The 26,178-nt window shown below is 40.9% G+C and overlaps 1 protein-coding gene across 2 annotated transcripts in view; it reads right to left on the bottom strand.

Moving 5' to 3' along the window:
- Positions 1–26,178, bottom strand: part of DCAF12 (DDB1 and CUL4 associated factor 12) — a 37,973-nt gene that overhangs the window by 5,686 nt on the left and 6,109 nt on the right. For both annotated transcript variants that reach the window (XM_047830743.1, XM_047830744.1), the window contains exons 3-6: positions 8,361–8,567; positions 7,212–7,272; positions 1,855–2,048; positions 818–883 (exon numbers count right to left, since the gene is read on the bottom strand). In XM_047830743.1, coding sequence (XP_047686699.1) covers positions 818–883; positions 1,855–2,048; positions 7,212–7,272; positions 8,361–8,567 — 528 coding nt within the window. The remainder of the gene's footprint in view (positions 1–817; positions 884–1,854; positions 2,049–7,211; positions 7,273–8,360; positions 8,568–26,178) is intronic.

Below are 26,178 nucleotides of genomic sequence, written 5' to 3'. Positions count from 1 at the left end.
GGGCACAAAAGCCAAGGTCACATTGTGTTCTCTGCCAGCACCCTCTCTGCCACCACCCTCCTCACTACTCTTCAGATAAAGGGGCTAATTTCTGGCTATCCTCAGCCTAGGTTCCCAATTGTATGAGAGTTGTACACTACAGAAAGCACACTCATGGGCCTGGCTCAACCCTAGGGAACACCAGTCAGCCTTAACCCTTAAGTCAGTCCTCAGCAGGTGCCAACTGCATGTAAGGCACCAAGCAAGGTCAGCGGAGCTCAAAGGCTGCTTCACATGAAGGAGTCAGTAATTCCTGAAGCTCTGCTTCTTCTTGAGGACGAGTCTATCACAGAAGTAATAGGCAGCAAAGGCCTCTGGGACAAGAAGAGGGCAAATAACCCACAGACAGATTTGACTTTATGCAACAGTTGCTTGTAAAGATTGTAAATCTTCTCATTACCTATTATTTCAAAGATGGTTTATATTAGTTTAATTAATTTTCAGTTGCCAGTGATTCCTAACTTTTAGGTTCTCCTGCCCTTATGACATGCCAAATGGCCAATAATCCATAACTAAATACTTAAATGCCTTGTGGATTGGAGGACTGCTAGTTAAAGGAGTCTTTCAGTAAGTCCTTGCAATGTGAAAGAATCACCACCTCTGATCTCTTTAAAAGACTTAAAAGAGGCACATCAGACTCAGAATTCCATGCACTGTGCAATAACATGGCCAGACCCTTGGAAAACTGATGCTTTACACAGAATGAAAAGGCTTAGGGAGAGTATTTTAACCAAAAAGTAAATTTTTAGGTAAAACCACTAAGTCATGTTCATCACACCTTAGACAGTGTATTTTCAGCCTTCCAGAGATGAAAGTAACCATCCAGAGACACTGCTCCCAATTCCTACAAGAGCAATGAAAAAAATAGGTTATATTTCAATCTGTAGCAACTAATATACAATAGTAAGCAGGGGAAGACCCTGAAGGTTGGGGTCCTCCCATTGTTCATTCTTATCCCATGAGGATTCCAGCAGGGGGGGCCAGGGATTGTTAATTGTTAGTCCATCATCTCACTCTATGGCATGCAGCTGGATAGAATATTAAATCAAGGCTGCTTCTTGGGAGAACTCAAGAAGCCAGCCAGGTTCTAGCAGTAATATAAATACCTACGGTTCAGAAAGTTCCTACTATGTAATCATTCCCATGACATCTCGTTGGATAGTTATAGCAGAGCACACACATGAAGGACAGTTTCATAAATCTCAGTGTGAAAGCTTCTATGATTGGAGGATCTAAATCTACCTCTAAGCCATAACTATGGACAGGAGATAGGAGGCTAAGGGAACTATCTTTCAAATGTGGCCTGATTCAGATTTGGGGAGCTTTTCTCCTCTTCTGGCTCTGAGTATCCACCCTAACATTCAATACCGCCAGTTTCAGATCTGACTCAATGATTAGGTAAGACCTGCTGGGAGTGTTGATAAGAGGCAGTGAAGAATGAAAAGAACCTGAATACCAAAGACAAAAAAGTGATCATTTTCAGAGGCACATATGAAAATCACACCCAAAATAGAGCACTTGCAAAGGCATGTGCAAATGAGAGACAGTCAAATCAGAGTGGCCCTGGGGAAACTCTGAGAGGCTGACCTACAAATATGGACCATCCAGAGAAATACTGCAGAGCTCAATGCAAGGGATGGGTTTTATAATCTCAGAATTTCTCACCAGCGTCCCTCAGCCTTCAATTCTCCATAGGGTTAGAACTAAGCTATGTTACAAGGACTGACTTGGAAAGAGAAGGGAAGTGAATCTTACAAGATTTAAGCCAAGAAGCTGAAGGAAGAGAAATAGGCTTCCTCTTTGGCAAGGTCATACCTTATTTTTGTTGTTGAAGGCCAGAGCCCGGACCTTGCAGTTGTCAGGATTTGTGTCCTCCTTGGGAATGTCCTTTAAGGCCTTGTGAGTGATGTGAGCATACACAGGGACCCGTGACACATTGTGCCTTGCATCACTTTTGGTCAACACATCGTCTGTCACCTCCCAGAGTCCCATAGAGCCATCACGTGAGCCTACAGAGCAAGGAAACCACAGATGTCAGACATACTCAAATCTCTATGGGACAGTCCTACAGAAACCAAGATGGGCTTTCTTAGTCTAGCTCTCTGGGCATCATCCTCATATGTGCTGAAGCTTGGTCAGGTGGCCCACCACAAAACAGAACAGCATACATTTTAATAGTTACATCAAAAGGATGATTCAACTAAGGTATAGGAGTTATAATATAACCTTTAACCATTGGTGAGATTTTTCAAGAGAATTATAGTTTGAGAAAGCTCAGTAATTTTCCAAGCCAAATGCTTAGGTCACTTGGGCATGCACAGGTGATGTCTGCTGGGCAGTAGAGTTTGGGAACCTCCACCTTACAGCAACAGTGCTTAATGTCTTCTGAGTCTTGTATGCCTCTGAGAGACTTAGGAATGTTAAAAACCCCTTTCTCTAGAAAACTACACAAAATACCACATTGTACATTCAATTTTAGGGAGGTTCATGAACCTCTTGAAGGCTTTCCATGGACCTATAGGGACCATAATTCCCATATTAAGAATGTTTGGGGGCACCTGGGCAGCTCAGTGGGTTAAGCATCCCACTTTGGCTCAGGTCATGATCTCACAGTTTGTGGGCTTGAGCCCCACATTGAGCCCTGTGCTTGACAGCTCAGAACCTAGAACCTGCTTCAGATTCTGTGTCTCCCTCTCTCTCTGCCCCTCCCCACCCTCTCAAAAATAAACTTAAAAACAAAAAACAAAAAACAAAAACCTTTAAAAAAAGAATGCAAGTTCGAGGCACCTGGCTGTCTCAGTCAGTAGAGCATGCTACTAACTCTTGACTCATGTTAGGTGTGGAGATGACTTAAAAAAAAAAAAAAAAAAAGGATGAGCATTCTGCAGAAAATGAATACTTAAAAACATAGTTTTCCTTAGCAAACAATAATGAAGCACTTAAAAAACTAAAAACACTTTTCTTTGAACTGAGCCCTGAATACATTGCTGGTGGCAAGCTTAAATGGGACCATCTTTCTGGAGGACAACTGAGCATCTGCAGCAAAAACCAGAAAGTGTGTGTTCCCATCTAGGAATAATGCACTATCTATCATAAGACACATACAAAAAGATGTTTATTCAGAACAATCTGTATGTCCTATAAGAATAAGGCTGTGTTATAGTCATAAAATAGAAAATCAAAAACCATTAAAAAAAATCCTGTTTTGGGGTGCCTGGGTGGCTCAGTCGGTTAAGCGTTCGACTTCGGCTCAGGTCATGTGATCTCGAGGTCTATGACTGCTGACAGCTCAGAGCCTGGAGCCTGCTTCGGATTCTGTGTCTCCCTCTCTCTCTGCCCCTCCCCTGCTCTCTCTCTCTCTCAAAGAAATATTAAAAAAAAAAAAAAAATCCCGTCTTAGGGGTGCCTGGGTGGTTCAGTTGTTGAGCGTCCACTCTTGATTTTGGCTCAGTTCATGATTTAAAGTTTATGAGCTCAAGCCCCAAACTGAGTTCTACACTGATAGTACAGAGCCTGTTTGGGATTCTCTCTCTGCTTCTCTGTTGCCTGCATGCACACGAGCACATTCACTCTTTCTCAAAATAAATAAATTTCAAAAAAAAAATCATGTTTTAAAATTCCTTTCCAGTAAAGTTATTTGCCAACTCTCCTTTAGACTAGAAGATATCCTTCCCATATTGCAAATCTCACGAATGTTTCATAGTAAAAATTATCTAACATGAGAGAAATACCATCCAATTTGTGTGCATCTTTTCTTTTAAAGATTTTATTTTCAAGAAATCTCTACACCCAACACAGGGCTCAAACCTACAACCCCGACATCAAGAGTCACATGCTTTACAGACTGAGCCAGCCAGGTGCCACCAATATGTTTGCATCATAACGCTTATGGACAGTGATTCAAAGCAGAGGTTTTATTACATATGAAATCTAGAAAAGGCCAGAGAGAGAAGGACACATCCAAAGAACTATGCATGGTTTATAATGCAAATTAAAAAATAAATCTGTACAAGTTTTGGGGTGCCTGAGTGGCTCAGTCGGTTAAGTGTCTGACTTCAGCTCAGGTCATGATCTCGCAGTTTGTGAGTTCGAGCCCTGTGTCAGGCTCTGTGCTAACAGCTCAGAGCCTGGGGCCTGCTTCAGATTCTGTGTCTCCCTCTTTCTCTGCCCTTCCCATGCTCATGCTCTGTCTCTTAATAATAAATAAACATTAAAAAAAAAACTATACAAGTTTTATTATGAAAAATTCAAGCATACTGAAATGTTGACAGAATTTTACAATGAACTGTATTCTATCAACATTTTATTATACTTGGTAGGTACATCTATCCATATATTCATCATTCATCCATTTTAACCAACTAAAAATATGTACTGAAAAATGACTATTATTTTAATATTATATTTCAAAATATTAATAGTAGTTATCTCTGGGTAGAGATATTGAGGGTAGTTCTTATTTCCTTTTCTGTTTATCTATATTTTAAAAATTTCTTATGATTAACACCTATTACTTTTAAAATAAAGAAAAATTATTTAAAGAACTAGTTGGGCAGCATCATGAAGATTGGATTAGAGAAGACAAGTACAGAAGCAGAGAGAAAATATGGAAGGATATTAGGGGTAATTCAAGATATAGATGATGAGCACTCTAGCATAGAAAACAAATTGTAGGGGCGCCTGGGTGGTCGGTTAAGCGGCCGACTTCGGCTCAGGTCATGATCTCACGGTCCGTGAGTTCGAGGCCGACGTCGGGTTCTGTGCTGACAGCTCAGAGCCTGGAGCCTATTTCAGATTCTGTGTCTCCCTCTCTCTGACCCTCCCCTGTTCATGCTCTGTCTCTCCCTGTCTCAAAAATAAATAAAACGTTAAAAAAAAAAAAAAAAAAAAGAAATTGTATATAAGGGTTTTTTTTTTTAATTACTTAAGTATAGGTGACATACAATGTTTATAAGACATACTTTATTTTATTTTATTTTATTTTTATTTATTTATTTTTGGGACAGAGAGAGACAGAGCATGAACGGGGGAGGGGCAGAGAGAGAGGGAGACACAGAATCGGAAACAGGCTCCAGGCTCTGAGCCATCAGCCCAGAGCCCGACGCGGGGCTCGAACTCACGGACCGCAAGATTGTGACCTGGCTGAAGTCGGACGCTTAACCGACTGCGCCACCCAGGCGCCCCTATAAGACATACTTTAAAAAGCAGTATAAACATGGCTTGGTAATCTAAGGAGACTGAAGACCCTAAGAGGAGTTTTAGTTTTCTGGTTGTGCACCTTTGTGTGGAAGGTGGGAGCATTCACAAATATATGTCCTTGGAGAGGAGGGGATCTTGGAAGAAAGATGATGAGTATGAATGTGCGGAGTCTGAGGTGGAATGTTCAGGGGTTGATATTCATCATCAAGCTGAACATTAACAATGGTTAACAAGTATTGGGCATTTTTAATACAGCAGCAACTATGTATTACTTCATTTAATCCTACCAATGACCTTTTTATAAAAACGTTTATTTTAGAGAGAGAGAGACAAAGAGAGTGTCAGTGGGGGAAGTGCAGAGAGAGACAGGGAGACAGAATCCCAAGCAGGGTTCAAGTTGCCCATGTAGAGCCTGACACAGGGCTTGAACCCACAAACCATGAGATCACGACCTGAGCCAAAATCAAGAGTCAGGTGCTTAACCAACTGAGCCACCGAGGTGCCCCCAAAGCCCATGTTCTTAAAACCTGCTATACGGTTCAGAAAATGTAGACTTGGGAGTTAGCAGCTTGAAAACATAGGATGTTGGCAGGGTATCTCAAGGAGAGATGAGAGGCTCCCAAAGCAAAGCCAAGTCCTGGCTCCCAACAACATTTAGTGCAGGTTACTGTCATACAGGCAATCCCTGTTATAAAGATGACAGGACTCGGCCTCTGCCTTCAAACAGCTCTCATTCCCCAGGGAGGCAAATGACAGGGAATTCAAAAGCTTCTGAACCACTCCTGGGTAATTCTGACCTGTAACTATGTTTCTTCATTAGATTTATCTTCCTTCTTGGCTGCTTTCTATTGCCTTGTGAAGAATTGAAAGAGGAAATATTTATGTTCCCTGAGCTTTGTTAGTAGCAGTTCTAAGCATGGGCTTTGAAATCAGACCTGGATTCAGATCCTGAGTCCATCTGTCACTATTCATGTGGCCTTTGGCAAGTTATAATAAACTCTCAGAATATAAAGTTTCTCATTTGTGAAATGAGGCTAATAATGCAAACCTTTTAGTATTATTCTGAGAATTATAAGAAATAACAGATATGAGGTACTTAATTTAGCAACCATTATGATTATTTTTATTTGGGAATCTAGAACTGGGGATTGGATTTTTACATATGGGTACCCAGCAAAACTGTAGCACTCTCAGCCTACTTTGTAGGCTGCTGTGGGTAATCCAGAAAGCATTTGTGTATCTCTTTATTATCTTCTCTACACTAATTTCCCTGTGTTTTTTTCTGACTTCTACCCCTGGGAAAGAAATTCCCCCAATTCTTTTTTTTTTTTTTTAATTTTTTTTAATGTTTATTTATTTTTGAGACAGAGAAAGACACAGCGTGAACGGGGGAGGGTCAGAGAGAGGTAGACATAGAATCTGAAGCAGGCTCCAGGCTCCGAGCTGTCAGCACAGAGCCCAAAGCGGGGCTCAAACTCACGGAGTGTGAGATCATGACCTGAGCCGAAGTCGGATGCCTAACCGACTGAGCCACCCAGGCGCCCCAAGAAATTCCCCCAATTCTATACAACTTTTATCAATAAGAAGCACTTTATATAATTGTACAGAAAATAACTGCTCCTAATACTTCACATCAACTTTTCCAAAAACTTTCACAACCATTGTCACAATGAAGTACCCCAGAAATGTTGAGGCTAACATGCCATCACACATACTTTTGGGGAACAAAGCAGAATATGAATAATAAATGAAGAATGCCAGCAAAACTCCACTTTCCAGATCAGGAATATACAGGGGAAATGACTTATTCAAGGACACATGGTAAGTAAGAGAAAGAGCCAAATAAGATCTCCTGGCCCCTGGCTGATAGTCTGTTTTCTGGGCTATTTCCAATTGCACTACTACCCCTTTTCAATTTCTAGCCTCCCTCCCTCCCTGCCACACAAAAACTCCATACAAAAGGGTAATTTTACCAGATACCGCCATAGTATCACTGATCCATGCAATGGAAAAGATCCAATCCTTGTGTCCATCCTTGGAGAGGAAGAGTGACAGACAGGTACAGAGAGAGAGGGGAAAAAAATAAATTAGTAAAATAAGGATTACAATGTATACTCTTGAAAAGCATACAGTCTGACTGAAAATATCTTTGTAAAACTGATAAAGTGATCTCTGATGATCTTAACCCATAGGGCAGGATCCCACAATTTTTAACTTCTGTCTTGAGGAGCTCAAAGCTGGAATAAAACCGGCATTCCCATGGGCAATGAACATGTCTGGTGGACACACCGCTCTGGCCTGCCACCTCTGGATGTCTTATTTGGGGCTCCTACACATAATCACCTACCTTTTCTCTCCCTAATTTCATCCTACCACTCTCCTCTTGTACCTTCCTGGTACAAGAGCTATAACTGACCTCTTTGCTGTTCCTTCTGTCTGGAACTCTCTTCCTCCAGACATCAACATGACTTGTATTCTCATTTCCTTTATGTCTCCCTGCTAAATGTCATTCTTATCAATGAGGACTTCTCTGACCATCCTCTGAAATAGCATTCTCCAACTCTCTCTATCCCCTTAATCTGCCTTTACACTTCTCCATGGCACTTATCACACTCCGACATACTGCTGGTAAATATTTACTGGTTTATATATTGGTTTATATGTCTCCCTCCACTAGAAGACAGGCTTCACAAGGTGTGGGGCTTTATCTGTTTTGTTCAATGCATGTCCCCAGTGTCCAAAACAATGATTGGACATAGAATGCTCAATAAACAGTTGTTGCTGAATGAATGACTTAGTAAACTTTGTTCTCGGACTATGGGCAGTGGGAGATACGTAGACATTGTGGATTCAGACACAAATCCACTGGTGCTGGACCCTGAGGTGTGTTGCTCACTGCTTTATTGAACAACACTCTCAATATACCAGATACTCTCTATGGGGAATTCAGTCCCCATTCAGATATTTCTACCCTCTCACCCCACCCCCATGCCCCTGGAGTTAGCAGAAATCTAGGGGAAACTATTCCTTCCCAGGGGGCATGTGGGAGGAGGGTCCATGTTACCTAGCAGGCTCTGTTTAAAAACAGGCTACCTCTAACTACAATTACTGGGGAAACTTACATCACCCACACACACAGGATCTAGCGTAGGCAGCCGGTAAATGGCAAGACTGTTGGGGTTGTCTCCTCCAGTGGCTAACAGAGTTCTGGAGGGATTCAGCTCAATGGCATGGATACCACAGCCCTGCTGGGTCACACCTCCAGGGTCCCGGTCCTTCAGAATGGGAATCTTGGTGATCTGGCTTGTCTGCACATCCACTACAAATAGCTACAAGAAAAGGGATAAAGAAGGTGACACAGTTTCTCTTTAATATGGATAACCCTGGGTACAAACATCCATTCATTCAATTATCCATCAAACTTTAATTAATCTCTACTACATGTTAGACCCTAGAAATTGTTAAAGGCATAGTCAGGGTTATTAGTCAAATGAAATATGAAAACAAGGAAATATAACAGAGAAAGGTATAATATACTGCATGAACACAGATTAACAAGCAGTAAACTCTGTCTGGGATTCAAAGACAGCTTCAGGGGTGCCTGGATGAGCTCAGTCAGTTAAGCATCTGGCTCTTGATTTCACCGTTCCTGAGATCAAGCCCCAGTCCCAAGCTTGCGATTCTTTTCTTTTCCTCCTCTTTCCCTCTCTCTTTGCTCCGCTCCCACTCCCCCACTCTCAAAATAAATAAATAAATAAATAAATAAATAAATAAATAAATAAACAAATAAACAAACAAACTTAAAAAAAAAAAAAAGGGCAGCTTCAAAGAGGACTTTCATTAGACTATGGACCTAAAGAACCCAACTAAAGGTTTTCTACCATTCTGGACTTATTTTATATATCTAATTCTTATCTACCCATGCAGAGAAACTTGTAAACAATTTCCAGAACCCATCATCATAACCACTATTAACTGTGTTATAAATGTTAGGTTTGCTGGAGTGACCTGAGACATATGACAAGGTAAGAGTTATTAATTATCTCACTGCTTTTCTCTAAGCACGTACACCATTCACATGCCCCATGCCTTTGTTCATGCTGCTGCTTCTGCCTGAAATGCTCTTCTCCACCTCTTTTCCAAACTAACCTCTTGCCACTCTGCAAGATTTAACTCAGAGAAATGTTTTACAGAAAAGATCAGTCTCAGAGAAAGAACAATCCCAAGTCTTTTAATAAACTCTTTATAGAATTAAATGATTCACTCTTTCACTCAGTTGTTCAGGACCACCTAAAATACCAAGTACTGTTCTAGGAGCTAGCAATGTGTCTATGCACGAGAGAGAAATAATCTCTAATGTCATACACCTTAGTGTAGGAAGTCAGCTTAAAATCCTCTCAGCAGCTCTTGTGATGAAGCCAAATCACGTCAAATCTTTGTATAAAGTAACCTACTGCTTGTGCCAGAAGAAGGTCTAGGAAAGGAGAAACTAGATAGGCCTTAAATTTAAATATAAGGGAAGGAGTACCTGGAATAAGAGTGCCAGGGAGAGAGGTGCCTGGATGGCTTGGTACTTAAGCGTCCAACTTTTTTTTTTTTTTTTAAATTTAAAACCCTGGTGAGCAAACACCACGATAATGCCCTCAGCAGTAGAGAAAAAGGAAAATCCTGGCTGGTGAGTATGCCAGACGCTGTGCTGGGGGCTTCCAGTTACTTAAAAGTCCCCCTGGGGGACATCTGGCCATGTCCAGGGACATCTGTGGTTGCCACACCTAGGGTCGGTGGGGCTGGGGAGGCTGCTGAGGCCCCACAGTGCTCGGGACACACCAACGTGGGCAGTGCTGAGGGGCAGAGACTGCTGTAAAGATGAGCAGACCAGAACTCTCTGATGGTCCCATTTTACAGATGAGGAATCCGAGTGTTAGCTCCCAGCTACTGAGAGGCAGGTGGCGCCTCTTTGCAAGAATCAACAGTAGCAGAGCAAATAAGGCAGCCTTTAACCTTCTGGTACTCAACCTTCTGACCTCACCTCACAAATAAGAGGTGAATGTGAAATCTGACAGAATCAGGACTGCATGTACTACACGATGTCCCCACTTGCTTCCTTCCAACAATTCATAGGGATGTCTTTCCAAGTCAGTGAAGGGGAATGCAGTCAGGTGAGGTCATGTTCTAATCAACACCCATATCTAAGGGACCTGGACCTACTGCCCACGTCACTCTTCGCTTGCTCACTCAAGTGTTTACTAACCACTACTGCCCACTGCATGGACAGCACTGTGAGGCACACACATGTGCTAACATCGTTCATGTCTGCTCTTGGTCCAGGATGCATTTATGCTGGTGTAAGGCAGGGATGCAGGAAGTCTTATTAAGAGCTCTCTCCACTGGAGTGCCTGGGTGGCTCAGTCAGTTAAGCTAAGCGTCCAACTCTTGATTTTGACTAAGGTCATGATCTCACAGTTCATGGGATCAAGCCCGGGGTCAGGCTTTGTGCTGACAGTGCAGAGCCTGCTTGGGATTTTCTCTCTCTCTCCCTCTGCCCCTCTCCCATGCACATGCTCTGTCTCTTTCTCAAAATAAACAAACATTTAAAAAAAAAAAAAAAAAGAGTGCCAGAGACTGAGGAAAAATTTTAAAAAGAAAGTGGGGTGGGGAGGCACAACCTCCCCTGAATCTGTAATATAAGCCCTGAGAACTACTTAAGGCCGATTCCCGGCCTAACAGGCACCATTGCTGATGTATTCCATAGGCATTTTAAACTCAATAATGTCCAGGGGTGCCTGGGTGGTTCAGTTTCTTAAGTGCTGGGTGTGGAGCCTGCTTAAGATTCTCTCTCTTCCTCTCCCTCTGCCAGTCCCCTGCCTGCCTGTGCATGCTCTCTCTCTCTCTCTCTCTCTCAAAATAAATAAATAAATAAATAAATAAATAAATAAATAAATAAATAAATAAATAAATGTGCAAAACAAATTACCTTCCTTCTCGACTCCTCCCACATTCCCATCATCCAATCTAGACCTGCCTTTCCATCCTTTTTCTCATCACCTGTCTGGACAATGGCAACTGGTCTTTCAGGCAAGGCCAAAATCAAAACTATTCTCCACACTTAAAATTTTTTTTTTTAATATTTATTCATTTATGAAAGACAGAAAGCACAAGCAGGGTGGGGGCAGAGAGAGAGGGAGACACAGAATCTGAAGCAGGCTCCAGGCTCTGGTCTGTCAGCACAGAGCCCGACGCGGGGCTCAAACTCACAAGCTGTGAGATCATAACCTGAGCCGAAGTCAGACGCTTAACTGACTGAGCCACCCAGGCGCCCCTATTCTCCACACTTTAATACGTCATCTTGACAAAAATGGCAATCCTGCCATATCAGTTAAAAATTTCCATTGGTGGGCACCTGGGTGGCTCAGTCGGTTAAGCGTCCGACTTCGGTTCAGGTCATGATCTCAAAGTTCGTGAGTTCGAGACCCACATCAGGCTCTATGTTGACAGCTTAGAGCCTGGAGCCTGCTTTGAATTCTGCGTTTCCCTCTCTCTCTGTCTGTCCTCCACTCACGCTCCGTCTCTCTCTCAAAAATAAACAAACATTAAAAAAAAAAGAAAAAAAAATATCTATTCATTCCTCTTTATCTAAATCTAAACTCCTTATCACAGCATCAAGACTCCTCAATCTGGCCCCAACCTCTCTCTCTAGCTTTACAACCTGCCATGGACCTCATGCTCTAGAAATAATAGCTTATTACTTACTATTCACCCAAAAATCTTCAATGAAATATAATTATTTTGTTTCATGCTCGTGTTGTTCACAAAGCCACAACTACTTCCCCCTCTTTTCTATATGTGGCCAGCACGTACTTATCTTTCACGATTCAGTTCAGTATGTCCTCTCTGAATATTCCCTAAATATCCAGGCTGGATAAGTTTTTCTCTTGCAGGTTTCCCAGATACCCCTCTACCCACAACACTAATTTAAAGTCTTTGTCTCTCTCCCCCAATTACAACGCCCTCCCAATTCAAAGAGTAGGAGATTTATCTTATTTAGTTCTGTAATCCTACCCCAACAGTGCAAAGCTATATAGTAAGCACTTGTAGAAGACACCTTTCAGGAAGTGTGACCAACAATGTTAAGGGGACCACATATCCCTGCATTCAGAGTGGGGCCCTATTAAGGTGCGTTTGAAGTCCAGATCTCCAGATCAGAGAATTGTCCAGAGGTGGCCTCCTGGCTCAGGGAGAACCAATCCAGAGGCTAGATTGGACTGATCAGATTCTCTCAGGAATGTGAAACTGGTTTGGAGGCATTAGACCAGACTGTCTTGGTGACCAATTTCTACCAAAGCCAGTCCCAGAGAGAAAGGAACAGAAAGGGACAGCACGGACATCCTTAATTCCTAACAGCTTTCCAATTCTTAGTTCTGTTTCCTTCTGAGATCTAGAGATACTTCCTACTCTTGGGGTTTGCATATTAGCCCTTCCAATAAACATCAGCGGGGGAGCGCCTGGGTGGCTCAGTTGGCTAAGTGTCTGACTTCGACTCAGGTTATAATTTCACAGTTTGTGAGTTCGAGCCCGACGTCGGGCTCTCTGCTGTCAGTGTGCAGAGCCAGAGAGCCTGCTTCGGATCTTCTGTCCCCGTCTCTCTGCCCTTCCCCTGTTCTCTCTCTCTCAAAAATAAATAAAACATTTAAGAAAAATTTAAAAAAAAACCAAAAAAACAAAAACAACCATGAGTGGGTTTCTTACTCTTTTAGAGCAAATGATCTCTAACCAACACAGTCCCTCTCAAATGTTTAATGAAGCAAAATTAACTGCCCACTTATACCTCTGTGTTTTTGTTTTGTGGGACAATGCATCCATAACATGCTACCTTTGAGACCGATGATTCCCTAATTGATTATCACAATAACCTGGGGAGTTTTCTTTTTTAGAAACACTATGAAAGAAAAACAATTCCCAGGCCCTACCCTAAAATGCCTCCAATTTCCAACTCTGGGGCCTGTAAAACTGACTTCTTTTCAAGGATCTCCAGGTGAATCTAATGATTGCCCAGGTTTAATAATCACTGATCTAGATGCTTGCTATTCAAAGGAGCTTGTTGGAACCCAAGAATCTCAAGCCCTGCCCTAGACATATTTAATAAGAATCTGGAGTTTCCCAAGATCTCTAGGTATACTGATGCTTGAGAAGCACTGATGTAGAGAATCTGTTCTGTATACTAAGAGTAATGAATTTGATAAGATACAAGAGTAAACTGACCTGCAATCTGGAAAGATCCAAGTTTCTCTTATGGAATCTGAGGGCAGGCTAAACATTATTTTAGCCACTGTGTCAGCCCATTCTTTTATCCGTGTGTGTGTGTGGCCATTCCTATCTTAATACAGAGGTCCATTTCTGCCATCCAGAAAAGATGTGGAGAAAAGGTTTCAACTATTCATGTCCAAGAAAGTCTTAAGTCCAATGACTCCAGTTTTGAGAAATCTAGATTTGAATTTCAAATTTGTTACCTATTAGCTGTGTGATCTTAGGCAAGTCACTTAACCTTTCTATATTTTGTTTCTCATCTATAAAAATAGAATAAGATCTACCTCTAGGGTTGCTAAAAGATCTAATAAAACATAAAGCATCTAGCACAGGGCTTGGCGCATAATTGATGCTTAACAAGTAACAATTAATAGTGATATACTACTCTAAAAAATATACACTATTTTTTTTAATGTTTATTTATTTTTGAGAGAGAGAATATGAGCCGGGGAGGAGCAGAGAAGATCTGAAACAGGCTCCGTGCTGACAGCAGAGAGCCCAATGTGGGGCTTGAACTCGTGAACTGTGAGATCACGGCCTGAGCTGAAGTCAGACACTTAACCAACTGAGTCACCCAGGTGCCCAGCAATACACTATTCTAATGTTTGTTTAGTTCTGTATGGTGTAGTTTCATCTACACTTGATGAAAAACATCTGATACAGGGGAAATGAAAAAGTTAATAGCTAAGTCTCTACAGGACCCAGGAAACCAGGAGTTTACCCCCAACCTCACTCTTGCAGAGGAATGACAAAGCACCACGTGAAGGACAGAAACTTTTTGCTTTTTCAAAGGAAGGGAAAGGGATGTGAGTGAGCTGCCACAGAGTATTTCCCCAAGCTCTCTGACAAGGGGCCAAGGCTTCATGCAGTTCCTGTAACAAATCCCAGAATGGGGCTGCTCCACATTAACCTACTGGGATCCCTGCCAGGAACTAGCAGCATGGCAAGGTAAGTTTGAATCTAAATGGCTCCCTGCAGCTTACATTCTAGAACAGAGGGGAAAAAAATGAAAGCAAAGGACTTACAATCAGGAAGCTTATAAAATTAGAGAGTATATCTCTGAATGCATGTATAATACACGTAGATACACACAAATGTGCATACATAGAAAGATGAAGGTAGCTTAATAAAATGAAGGGGCTCACAAAACTTCTAAAATTCTGAAGTGTTTTAGCTGGAGCCTAATGGATAAAGGAAAACAAATCCACATAGATTACACAGATATCAAGATAAATTATACTGAGTCAGACAGAAAAAGCCAACTGGGCAGCCTAAGTCTGCTGAAAGTTGGGTAAATGGAAGACAACCAAAATCAAAGAATCCATTCCTATTCCAAACCAAGAAAATGAGTAGGAGCAAAGGAGAGAGCCAAGACCAAGAAGATCAACAGAAAATGGTCAGACAATATGTATCAAAAATTTCAACACACGTAAAGCCTATAATTTCAATTTTAAGAACTTATGCTAAGGAAATAATGATTGGTGAATAGTTTTAACTAAAATGTATTAATTTTGGGACACCGGGCTGGCTCAGTTGGTGGAACATATAACTCTTGATCTTGGGGTTGAGAGTTCAAGCCCTATACGGGGTATAGAAATTACTTAAAAAATAAAATATATATATTTTTTTAAGTATTTTTTTTTTTAATTCATTTATTTTGAGAGAGAAAGAGCATGTGTGCAAATGCAAGCAGGGGCGGGGCAGAAAGAGGAGAGAGAGAGAGAGAGAGAGAATCCCAGTCAGGCTCTGCACTGTCAGTGCGGAGTCCAACACAGCGCTCAAACCCACAAACCACAAGATCGTGACCTGAACCGAAACTAAGAGTCGGACGATCAACAGAGCCACCCAGGTGCTCCTAAAATAAAATCTTTTAAAAATAAATAAATAAAATAAATTTTTAAATAGTGAGACACCACAGGGGATTGGGTATAGCCACACAGTGGACTATTATACAGCTTTTAAGAATGGGCCTGGCTCAGTCAGTAGAGTATGTGATTACTGACCTTGGGTTCATGAGTTCAAGCCCCTTGCTGGGGGTAGAGTTTACTTAAAAAAAAGAAAAAAAAAAAGAGTAGAGAATATTTATTAACATGGAAAGCTGTTCATGCTATGGTATAAAATAAATAAGCTTAAAAAAAAATCTTATTTTTAAGTAATCTCTATACCCAACGTGGGGCTCAAACTTACAACCCTGAGATGAAGGTGCATGCTCTACTGAGTGGCCCAGCCAGGCACCTAAATGAATAAGCTTTTAAAAACATAATTCCTGGGGCACCTGAGTGGCTCAGTTGGCTCAGACTCTTTTTTTTTTTTTTAAATTTTTTTTTTTTAACCTTTATTGATTTTTGAGACAGAGAGAGAGAGAGAGAGAGAGAGAGAGAGAGAGAGCATGAATGGGGGATGTTCAGAGAGAGATGGAGACACAGAATCTGAAACAGGCTCCAGGCTCTGAGCTGTCAGCACAGAGCTCAACGTGGGGCTCGAATTCACGGACTGTGAGATCATGACCTGAGCCGAAGTCAGACGCTCAACCGACTGAGCCACCCAGGCGCCCCTAAGCTCAGACTCTTGATAACGGCTCAGATGATGATCTCGTGGACCTGGGATTGAGCCCCATGATCCTTGGGATTTGTTCTCTTCTTTTCTCTCAAAATACATAAAAACATGGGGCACCTGGGTGGCTCGTTGATTAAACGTCAGAATTCGGCTCAGGTCATGATCTCACAGTTTGTGGGTTTGAGCCCCACGTCGGGCTCTGTGCTGACAGCTCAGAGCCTGGAGCCTGCTTTAGATTCTGGGTCTCCCTCTCTCTGCCCCTCCCCACTCACACTCTGTCTCTGGCTCTCAAAAATAAATAAAACATTAACATAAACAAACAAACAAACAAAAACACAGTCCCAGTTACCTTAATTTTTTTCTCAACGAACACATATGACTTGCACAATATAAGAAAAGGATCAAGATAATGAGTTGTATTCAAGACTCCAACGATGACCAGGAAAATCAGGCATTCTGTCTAGCCCACCTGTAAAAGCCAGTTCCCTGCCCACCTGCATCCTGCTGCACACAGGAGGTTGGGGATACAGCTGAGCTCAATATGCTGCTTGAACAATATCAAGACTCCATAGCTACAAATATTTCAGACTGTTCAGGACCTAGAAGAGTTGTGACACCAGAAAGCCCAGGTCATTGTTTTAATTCCAAGTATATTAAAGGAGAGATCGTGTGGTTATTTAAAGTAAAAGGACTGGGGAGGCTGGGTGGCTCAGTCGGTTAAGCTTTTGATCCTTGGTTTCAGCTCAGGTCATGATCTCATGGTATGTGAGTACGAGCCCCACACTGGGCTTGACACTAACAGTGTGGGCCTGCTTGGAATTCTTTCTCTCTGCTCTTCTCCTACTCGTGCTCTCTCCCAAAATAAGTAAAAGTTATAAATAAATAAATAAATAAATAAATAAATACATAAATAAATAAATAAATAGGACATTTTGGATCCCAATTACAAAAATAATGCATCCTAAATTTATAAAACATAGAAAAGCAGGTATTACAAAATAAAAACCACCACAATCCTATCACTCACTCTCTGTATCTTCTTTCAGGCCCTTTACTACACACTCAGTCACATGCCTACGTATATTTCTTCATTTGTAAAATGTGATGTCACATATTATTTTATACAGTTTTATTTAATACAGCAGTAACAGCTTTCCAAATTAGTTGATATAGTTCTACATATTTCTTAATGCCTATAAGGTAGTTCACTGTATGTGTATACTAGCATTTACTGAATGTATTTCCTATTATTATTTTTTAAAGATTTCTTTTAAGTAATCATGCTCTTCCAACTGAGCTAGCAGGCACCCTGCATCTCCTATTATTAAACATTTATGCTGTGTTCAAATTTTCAGTAGTATAAAACACTGCAATGAACATCCTTGTATCTAAATCCAGGCTCCTATGCTATGCCAAGACCTCTTACTTTCTGAATTGTGACTATAAACTGTTCCTTCAAAAGGTGGCTATGGGCTGACTTGCTAAAATTAGCAATGATACTTCCTATGGGATCCTGAATTCTGGTATTTTCCCACTAGAATCATGATTTTTGTGGAAGGAGGACATACTAGGATTTATAATTATCCTAGAATTAAGTGACATAATTCTTTGCAAATTTTATATCTAACAAGTTCAATAAACTGATTTTTTTAAAGAGTCATTTATTGGAAGTGTATTCTTTTTAAATTTTTTTTATGGATTTATTTTTAAGTAATCTCTACACCTAATGCGGGGCTCAAACTCACAACCCTGAAATCAACTCTATTCTCAGCTTCTTCTTCCCCTACAGCATTTCTAATTAGTTATAAAGCCATCTATTCAGAATTAACAGGGAGCCTTATCTCTAAACTACTGGAAAGTAGAGAGATTATAGTTACATATTAATTACTTATCTGGTATATTAAAAAATTATAAGCTTTCAATAATAACAGTGTTAAAACAATGATATGGCTGCATAATCCTATTTCTCTCACTTTTACTTTCTGAGCATTATAGTACCAAGTCTTAAGGACAATATGGTTGCGTATTTGCCCACTCAGAAGGAAGATTTCTCTCTAGATGCTATTTTGAGTTCGAAAAAAATCCTTATGTGACTCAGAAAGGAAACTCCTTTTGCTATATATCCTACCACTGTATTTTACTTCCTCTCCCCAGAAAAGATATATAATACATAACTATGCTGAATTTTTGTCAGTAAACAAGACAAGCAATGAACAAGGCCACTTCCACCATTGTTTTAGACTAAGAAAAAAGAAGATTCATCTAGCTGAAGTAACATTAAAAAAAATAAGTTTATTAACAATATTTTATCAACAATAACGGAAGTAAAAAAAATGCAAGAAAGATCACTCAGAATCCTCTCTTTTTATTTTTATCAACTAATCTCTATGCCAACATGGGGCTCAAGCTCATGACACTGAGATCAAGAGTTGCACACTCCACCAACTGAGCCAGCCAGGTGCCCCCTCTCTTTTCAAATCTGTTTTTTCATTTGTCAATGCATAATTGTGTACAGCTATAATAAGCACAGATAGAATTCTGTATCTCATTACATTTAACATATCAAATGCTTTGCATGTTATTAGTCTTCATAATTATGTTAATTTCTGCATAATATCATGCAGATGTGATTTACCATTAATTATTCAAGTATTCTCTTTTTGTTAATATTTAGATAAAATAGCTTGCAATGATTATATCATTAAAAAAGACTTCTCTTCCTATGGATAAATTCCCTAGTCTGAAAATATTAGGTCAAAGGGTATGATATTTTTAGGCTCTTCATTCAATAATTAATATGTACCAGACTTTTGAAATATAATGCCAAATTGCTGTCAAAAAAGGGTTTCAGTGGCAATGTATATATGTACCTGTTTCACCACATCTTTATCAGAACTAGGTATTAATTTGTACACAGAAAAATATTTTGCTTTTATCTGTATTCCTTCTATAATGAAATTAAATATAATTTCCTAATTGTACTTCCTTACATAAATTATTATATAAATATAATAAATACAATAGGAATTATTTATTTATCTATTTATTTTTAGATGATACTTTCTTTCAAGATTTTATTTTCAAGTAATCTCTACACCCAACATGGGCTCGAACCCACAACCCTGAGATCAAGAGTGGCATGCTCCACTGACTGAGCCAGCCAGGTGGCCCTAGATGAATTATTGTAAAATGTCTAAGCTACTTGGGATGTAACTATCATACAGAAAGAAGCCATTTACAGGGTACAGAAATGCTATTTACCTTAAGCACAACCAAACCTGGCCAAAAATAAACCTAAAGTCTAGGACCAACAAATCACTACTGCCACTTCTTCTTCACTGCCACCATTAATTACATCAACAATTTGCTAAACACATGTTTTAGGCACTGTGCTGAATAACATTTTATTTAATTCTGTTCCTGACCCTGCTAGGCAGGTACTACTTTCTCCATTTATTTTAAAGGTGAGAGAAGAAAGGCTTAAGAGAAGGTATTTGAGCTTGTCCATAGGCACAAAGTTAATAAGAAACAGAGCCCACACTCAACCCACAAATCTTTGAATCTAAATATGCAATACAAAATGACATCATCAAATTTGTTGGTATAAATGTGGATATTCTGGCTCAGTCAAAAGAGCTGGAGACTCTTGATCTTGGGGTTGAGTTTGAGCCCCAAGTTGGGTATAGAGATTACTTAAAAATAAAATCTTAAAAAAAAAACAAAAAACAAACAAATGTGGATATTCTGACATATGTTTACATATTAATCTGCTAGAAAAGAGACCAAAAACTTGGAAACTAATGTCCTAAGCTAAGATCTGACTTGAAAAGTAATGGGCAAATATCTTGCTTTATCTGTAATTGAGATCAGGAACAGGCAAATCAGAAAAATAATAATTGAAAAAGAAAAGAAAAATAACCATTTGTCAAGGGCTTCCTCAAAGTGCAGAAATAACATCTAATTATACCCTACTGGCGCTGAACAGATACTAACCAAGATGCCTACAAGGACATTCTTCCAGATCCATCAACTATAATGTCCCACTTACGCCCTGAACATAGTTTAGAATATACAGGGAGGATTCAAACAACTGATCTAGATTTAATAAGGTAGCAAAAAAATTATTGCTACATAGCATAAAGTCTAATCCAGTGATTCATGTAACAATTGCCTGAGAGCTTGTCTAAAATGCCAATTCCTCAGGTACCTGGCTGGCTCAGTTGGTAGAGCATATGACTCTTGATCTCGGGGTTATGAGTTCAAGCCCCATGCTGGGTATAGAGATTACTTAAAAAAAAAAAAAAAAAAATAGGGGCACCTGGTTGGCTCAGTCGGAAGAGTATGCAACTCTTGAATTCGGGGTCATGAGTTTGAGCCTCACACTGAGTGTGGAGAGTACTGAGAAAAAATAACTTGAAAATAAATAAATAGATGTAAATAAATTAAAAAAAATACTAATAAAATGTCAATTCCTAGGTTTCATTGAGGGAAATCCTGAATCCATACTGGAGCAGGGATAAGGAAACTGCATTTTTAGCACACACCTCAAGTGACTGTGATGCAGCTGGTTTCTGGGTCATGCCTGAGAAACAAAGGCCTAAGTATCAGAAATCAAATATGCATCAATTTAAAACAAGTAAACTGGGGGCGCCTGGGTGGCTCAGTCAGTTAAGGGTCTGACTTCAGCTCAGGTCATGATCTCACAGTCCGTGAGTTCGAGCCCTGCCTCAAGCTCTGTGCTGACAGCTCAGAGCCTGGAGCCTGCTTTGGATTCTGTGTCTCCCTCTCTCTCTGCCCCGCCCCACTCATGCTCTGTCTCTCTCTGTCTCAAAAATAAATAAAAACATTAAAAAAAAAATTTAAAACAAGTAAACTGACAAAGGAAGTCATGCTTAGCTCATGGAACTTTTTTATTCCTTTGGTGATATGACAGCCGTTCAAGTGATTGGCCTTGGGGGTGGGGAGGACAAGCTTTGGAAGGGTTCAAGGAAAGTAGGAACCAACTGAAATAACTAGACTGTCCTATTATTATTATTTTAGTTTATTTATTTATTTTGCGAGAGGAGAGAGAGAGAATCTCAAGCAGGCTCTGCCCTACCAGCGCAGAGTCCGATATGGGTCTTAAACTCACAAACCGTGAAATCATGACCCAAGCCAAAGTTGGACGCTTAACCAACTAAGCCACCTGGGCACCTCTAGACTGTTTTATTATTAACTTTCCTCTGGTAGTTGGCCTATCAGGCACCTCCCAGCAAACCTCTGCTCTCAGCAACTCAGGTTTCCTCATCCTCCAAGGCTATAGAGCTATAGGAACAGGCTCTAAATATATCAGGGATCATACTGCATGTGACTCAATTGTCTAGATGAGAAAGGTGATTAACAAGGTGATTATTCATTATTAAAGGCTAGCATGCGGGGCGTTGGGGTGGCTCAGTCAGTTGAACAACTGACTTTGGCTCAGGTCATGATCTCGCAGTTGAGTTCGAGCCCCGTGTCTGGCTCTGTGCCAAAAGCTCAGAGCCTGGATCTTGGTTCAGATTCTGTGTGTCTCTCTCTCTCTGACCCTCCTCCACTGGCACTCTGTTTCTCTCCCTCAAAAATAAATAAATGTTTAGAAAAAGAAAAAAAAAAAAAAAAGGCTAGCATGAACCAAAGGAAAAAAAAATTATTCAAGGGAGATTCATTTAGCCAACCCTCCAGCGAATGTGTCACAGTCTCTTTCCCCATAGTTTCTGCCCTGCATCAGCCAAATGGGTTTATTAGGGACCCTCAACATTTCTTGTACTTTCTTGATTTGGCTACAGAACACACACCTCTGCTTCCTCCCCATTAGTTGAAGCCCCTTCCTCCTTTGGGAAATCCTCCCTGAACACCCTGTAAATTACTTCCTCTTTGGAGCACTGGGGGTGCAGGGTAGAGAGGGTTGGGAGCACTGCTGGAATATACAGAGTAGAAACCGGAAATGTGAAATATTCTGTAAAAATGAGATAAAGTCTCAGACAACAAAGAAACCACCAAAAACACCATCAACATTCTTGTTGAGAGAAACTGCCCTAAAATTCTTGAACCCCTCCACAGGACTGCTGGTCGGGCCCTAACATTCTTGACCATTAATTTTCTCACAAACAGAAGGTGATCCACAGTCTGCAATGCACTACACAAAACAGGATTCCTGAGTCCCACACCTATGTTAATCCAAGAAAGGCCTTCCCAGACATGAAGACAAGTCAGAAAAGGGCAGGAAAAAAACAACTCTAGCACCTTCACATGTAAGGGGCATAAACATATTTCTACTGTTCCTCTTCCTAAAGCCTCCTAACATCAATTAACTCTATATGAAACCTTAGAATTTGAGGCATTTCCACAAGGATTTCCCATATAGAAACACTTCCACACATGTGCCCCAGCAGATGAACTTGCCAACATAACAATTCTATCATTTCCACATCTAAAGTCTTCCTCTAGGGGCGCCTGGGTGGCTCAGTGGGTTAAGCGTCTGACTTCAGCTCAGGTCATGATCTTGGGGTTCATGAGTTCGAGCCCCATGCCAGGCTCTGTGCTGACAGCTCAGAGGCTGGAGCTGCCTCAGATTCTCTGTCTCTGTCTCTCTCTCTCTGCCCCTCCCTGTTCATGTTCTGCCTCTCTCTGTCAAAAAACAAATAATAAAACATAAATAATAAAATCTTCCTCTAAGAGTCAAATATTCTCAAAATAACATAAAGACTAATTCTGGAATAAATCTGAACATTTCTTACTAGGCAGAGAATAACCATGTCATTTTAAAAATGGCTAATTTACAGATTACTATCCTATGAAACAAAACTGGAGGATACAGATAAGAATGCTATACACCTGGTTGGGCCCAAGAAATTCTGCAAGCGTTTATAAGTACCTTCTAGGGGTAACTGGCTGGCTCATTCAGTTGTAGGTTTGAGCCCCATGTTGGGTGTAAAAATTACTTTAAAATAAAATCTTTAAAAAAGTAAAAAATTAAGATAAAAGTATCTTCTAAAAGGGTATAATCCTTTTGGGGAAATACAATAGTAAAATGAAGGAGCATGAATTAAAGATCTGGTCAAAGCAAAACTCCCACACTTCACCATATTTTGTTTTCCTGTGTCTCAAATTGGATCTCATATTCTGCTTTTATTTCAGGAATCTGCATATGTAAACTCAGTGAAAACATTACAGCTATTTTCTCAACCCTGGTGCTTACCAGTCCTCCCCATCCCCAAAATTAGGCTCCTCAAAGTTCTTCTTCCTCCCATCTGACAGCAAATCGCAGCCTAAACTCATTTTGTCTGCTTCATTATGATCCACCAAGCCGATCTGGGAAGTCAGCAGTATACCCTTGACCATTACTTTGGGAAATGGTGAGAAAAAGAAAGCAGCCCTGATATGTAGGGAGTGAGCCTGGTACTATCAGCTAGGCCTTGGTGTCTGGGTGAAAATAATTTCACAGGAAATTTTCCTGTGGAAGTCCCATTTCCTTAAGCCTTCCCACAAATCAGTCTTCTAAGTCCCTTCTAACACCCTCTTACTGAGAGGCTCCTTGGTTCCCTTTGGTGTAGGTTCTCTGTAACTGCAATAAGCAATTTTATCTACTATGCTAAGTCCCTGATAGTCTTAAATACCTCAAACTCTGCATACATTATCACTCTATTACTATCCTCCTCTTCAAACCATCCCCTCTCAAAATACCCCCTTTTTTTCTTTAAAAAAAAATTTTATTTAAGTAATCTCTGCACCCAATGTGGGGCTTGAATTCACGACCCCAAGATCAAGATTTGCATGCTCTTCTGACTGAGCCAACCAGGTGCTCCAAAATATCCCCCTTCTTGAATTTTTTTGGTACTCTCCTAGTTCTCCTCTGACCTCCCTGGTCTCTTTGTAGCAGTTCTTGCTCCATAAATGTAGACATTCTCCAAGGTTCTATCTTTAGCCACCCTTTCAATATCAGTGGCTCTTACCCATTTTTGGCTCATAGTACTCCCTTTGAAAATCTCATGAAAACTATGGCCTTGTCTTCACACCACCTTCCCCACATCATGCCCAGAAAATACACATATAATGAAATTTTCGCAATTTTCGGCAAGGTTTATGGAAGTTAAGAGTGCCTTTTTGGGGCACCTGGGTGGCTCAGTCGGTTAAGCATCCGACTCTTGATTTTTGGCTCAGGTCATGATTTCCCAGTGGTGAGATCAAGGCCCCCGCATTCAGCAGCCCCAACTCCTGAGCATGGGGCCTACTTGGGATTCGCTCTCCTTCTCTGCCCCTCCCCTGTTTGCATGCACACTCTCTTTCTCAAAATAAACAGACATTTAAAAAAAAAAAAAAGTGTCTTCTTTACCCTCTCTCCCATGGTAGTATGCAAATTTTTTTAAGTTTATTTATTTTGAGAGACAGAGTGGGCGAGTGTAGAAGGGGGAGAGGGAGGGTGGGAGGGAGGAGGGGAAGGAGAGAGAATCCCAAGTAGGTTCTGCACCATCAGCACGGAGCCTGGTGTGGGGCTTGAACCCACAAACTGTGAGATGATGACCTGAAGTCAGACACTTAACCAACTGAGCCACCCAGGCGCCCCAGTAGTGCACGAATTTCAATAATCCCTTATATATAGGTGACTATTCCCCAAATCACTAACTTCAATCTTTACCCCTCTTTTATTACTTTTTTAAGGTTTTTTTTTTTTTTTTTAAATGTTTATTTTTGAGAGAGAGAGTACGGGAAGGGGCAGAGAGAGAAAGGCAGACAAAGAATCCAAAGCAGGCTCTGCACTGACAGAAGTGCCTGATGTGGGACTCGAACTCACGAACCATGAAATCATGACCTGAGCCAAAGTCAGTCATATAACCAAATGAGCCACCCAGGTACTCCCCTTTACCCCTCTTTTAAATTTCAGCTAAGTGAAAATATAAAACTAAACTCATTTTTTCTTCAAATCTGTTCAGTACTTCTCCTGCCATCCTTCTAGTTACCCAGGTTCAAGACATCAGTATCAATTTTGACTTAATCCTCTGGATTATATCTGAGCATGTCACCATCTACAGATGGTACCATTAAGATCTTTTATTTTTTAAAGTAGGTTCTATGCCCAAACGTGGGGCTCAAATTCACAACCCCAAGATCAAGATTTTTTTTTTCAACGTTTATTTTATTTTTGGGACAGAGAGAGACAGAGCATGAACGGGGGAGGGGCAGAGAGAGAGGGAGACACAGAATCGGAAACAGGCTCCAGGCTCTGAGCCATCAGCCCAGAGCCCGACGCGGGGCTCGAACTCACGGACCGCGAGATCGTGACCTGGCTGAAGTCGGACGCTTAACCGACTGCGCCACCCAGGCGCCCCCAAAATTTTTTTTTTTAACATTTATTCATTTTTGAGAGACAGAGAGAGACAGAGCATGAGCGGGGAAGGGGCAGAGAGAGAGGGAGACACAGAATCTGAAGCAGGCTCCAGGCTCTGAGCTGTCAGCACAGAGCCCAACGCGAGGCTCAAACTCATGAACTGCGAGATCATGACCCGAGCTGAAGTCAGACGCTCAACCGACTGAGCCACCCAGGCGCCCCTCACCCTCTTAAGATGTATTCTATCTGTCTCCTTCTCACTCTCTCCCTGCCACTGTCCTGCTTTTGGCCCTCATTACCTCTCATTTATAGTATAGCACTAGCATCCTGTAACTACTTTCCTTAAAGTAGTACTCCAACCATGTCACTCCCTGTTTCAAATCCTTGGGTCTTGTCTCTCCACTCCCCAACAAATAAAATCTTAACTTGACACTTCATGGCTTCCATAATTTGATCCTAATGAACCTTTCCAACCTTAATCTCATAATTCTCTTTCAGACACCTAAAGCTCTTGTCACACCAGACTCTGGATAATCTTCACAAATGGTTAACACTCTTCCCCATAAAAATCCAGATTTCCAGTTTCTCCTTAAAAGGAAAAATTAACAATAGGTTCAAATTCCTGCATGGCAGGGGGCCTGGGTGGCTCAGTTAAGTGTCTGGCTCAGGTCATGATCTCACGGTTCACGGGTTCGAGCCCCAAGTCAGGCTCTGTGTTGGCAGCTCAGAGCCTGGAG

This window comes from Prionailurus viverrinus, chromosome D4 (assembly GCF_022837055.1).
Source record: "Prionailurus viverrinus isolate Anna chromosome D4, UM_Priviv_1.0, whole genome shotgun sequence".
In the NCBI taxonomy this organism is placed as follows: domain Eukaryota; kingdom Metazoa; phylum Chordata; class Mammalia; order Carnivora; family Felidae; genus Prionailurus; species Prionailurus viverrinus.
Note: the sequence above shows the minus strand (reverse complement) of the source record. Positions and strands in the feature narration are given on the sequence as shown.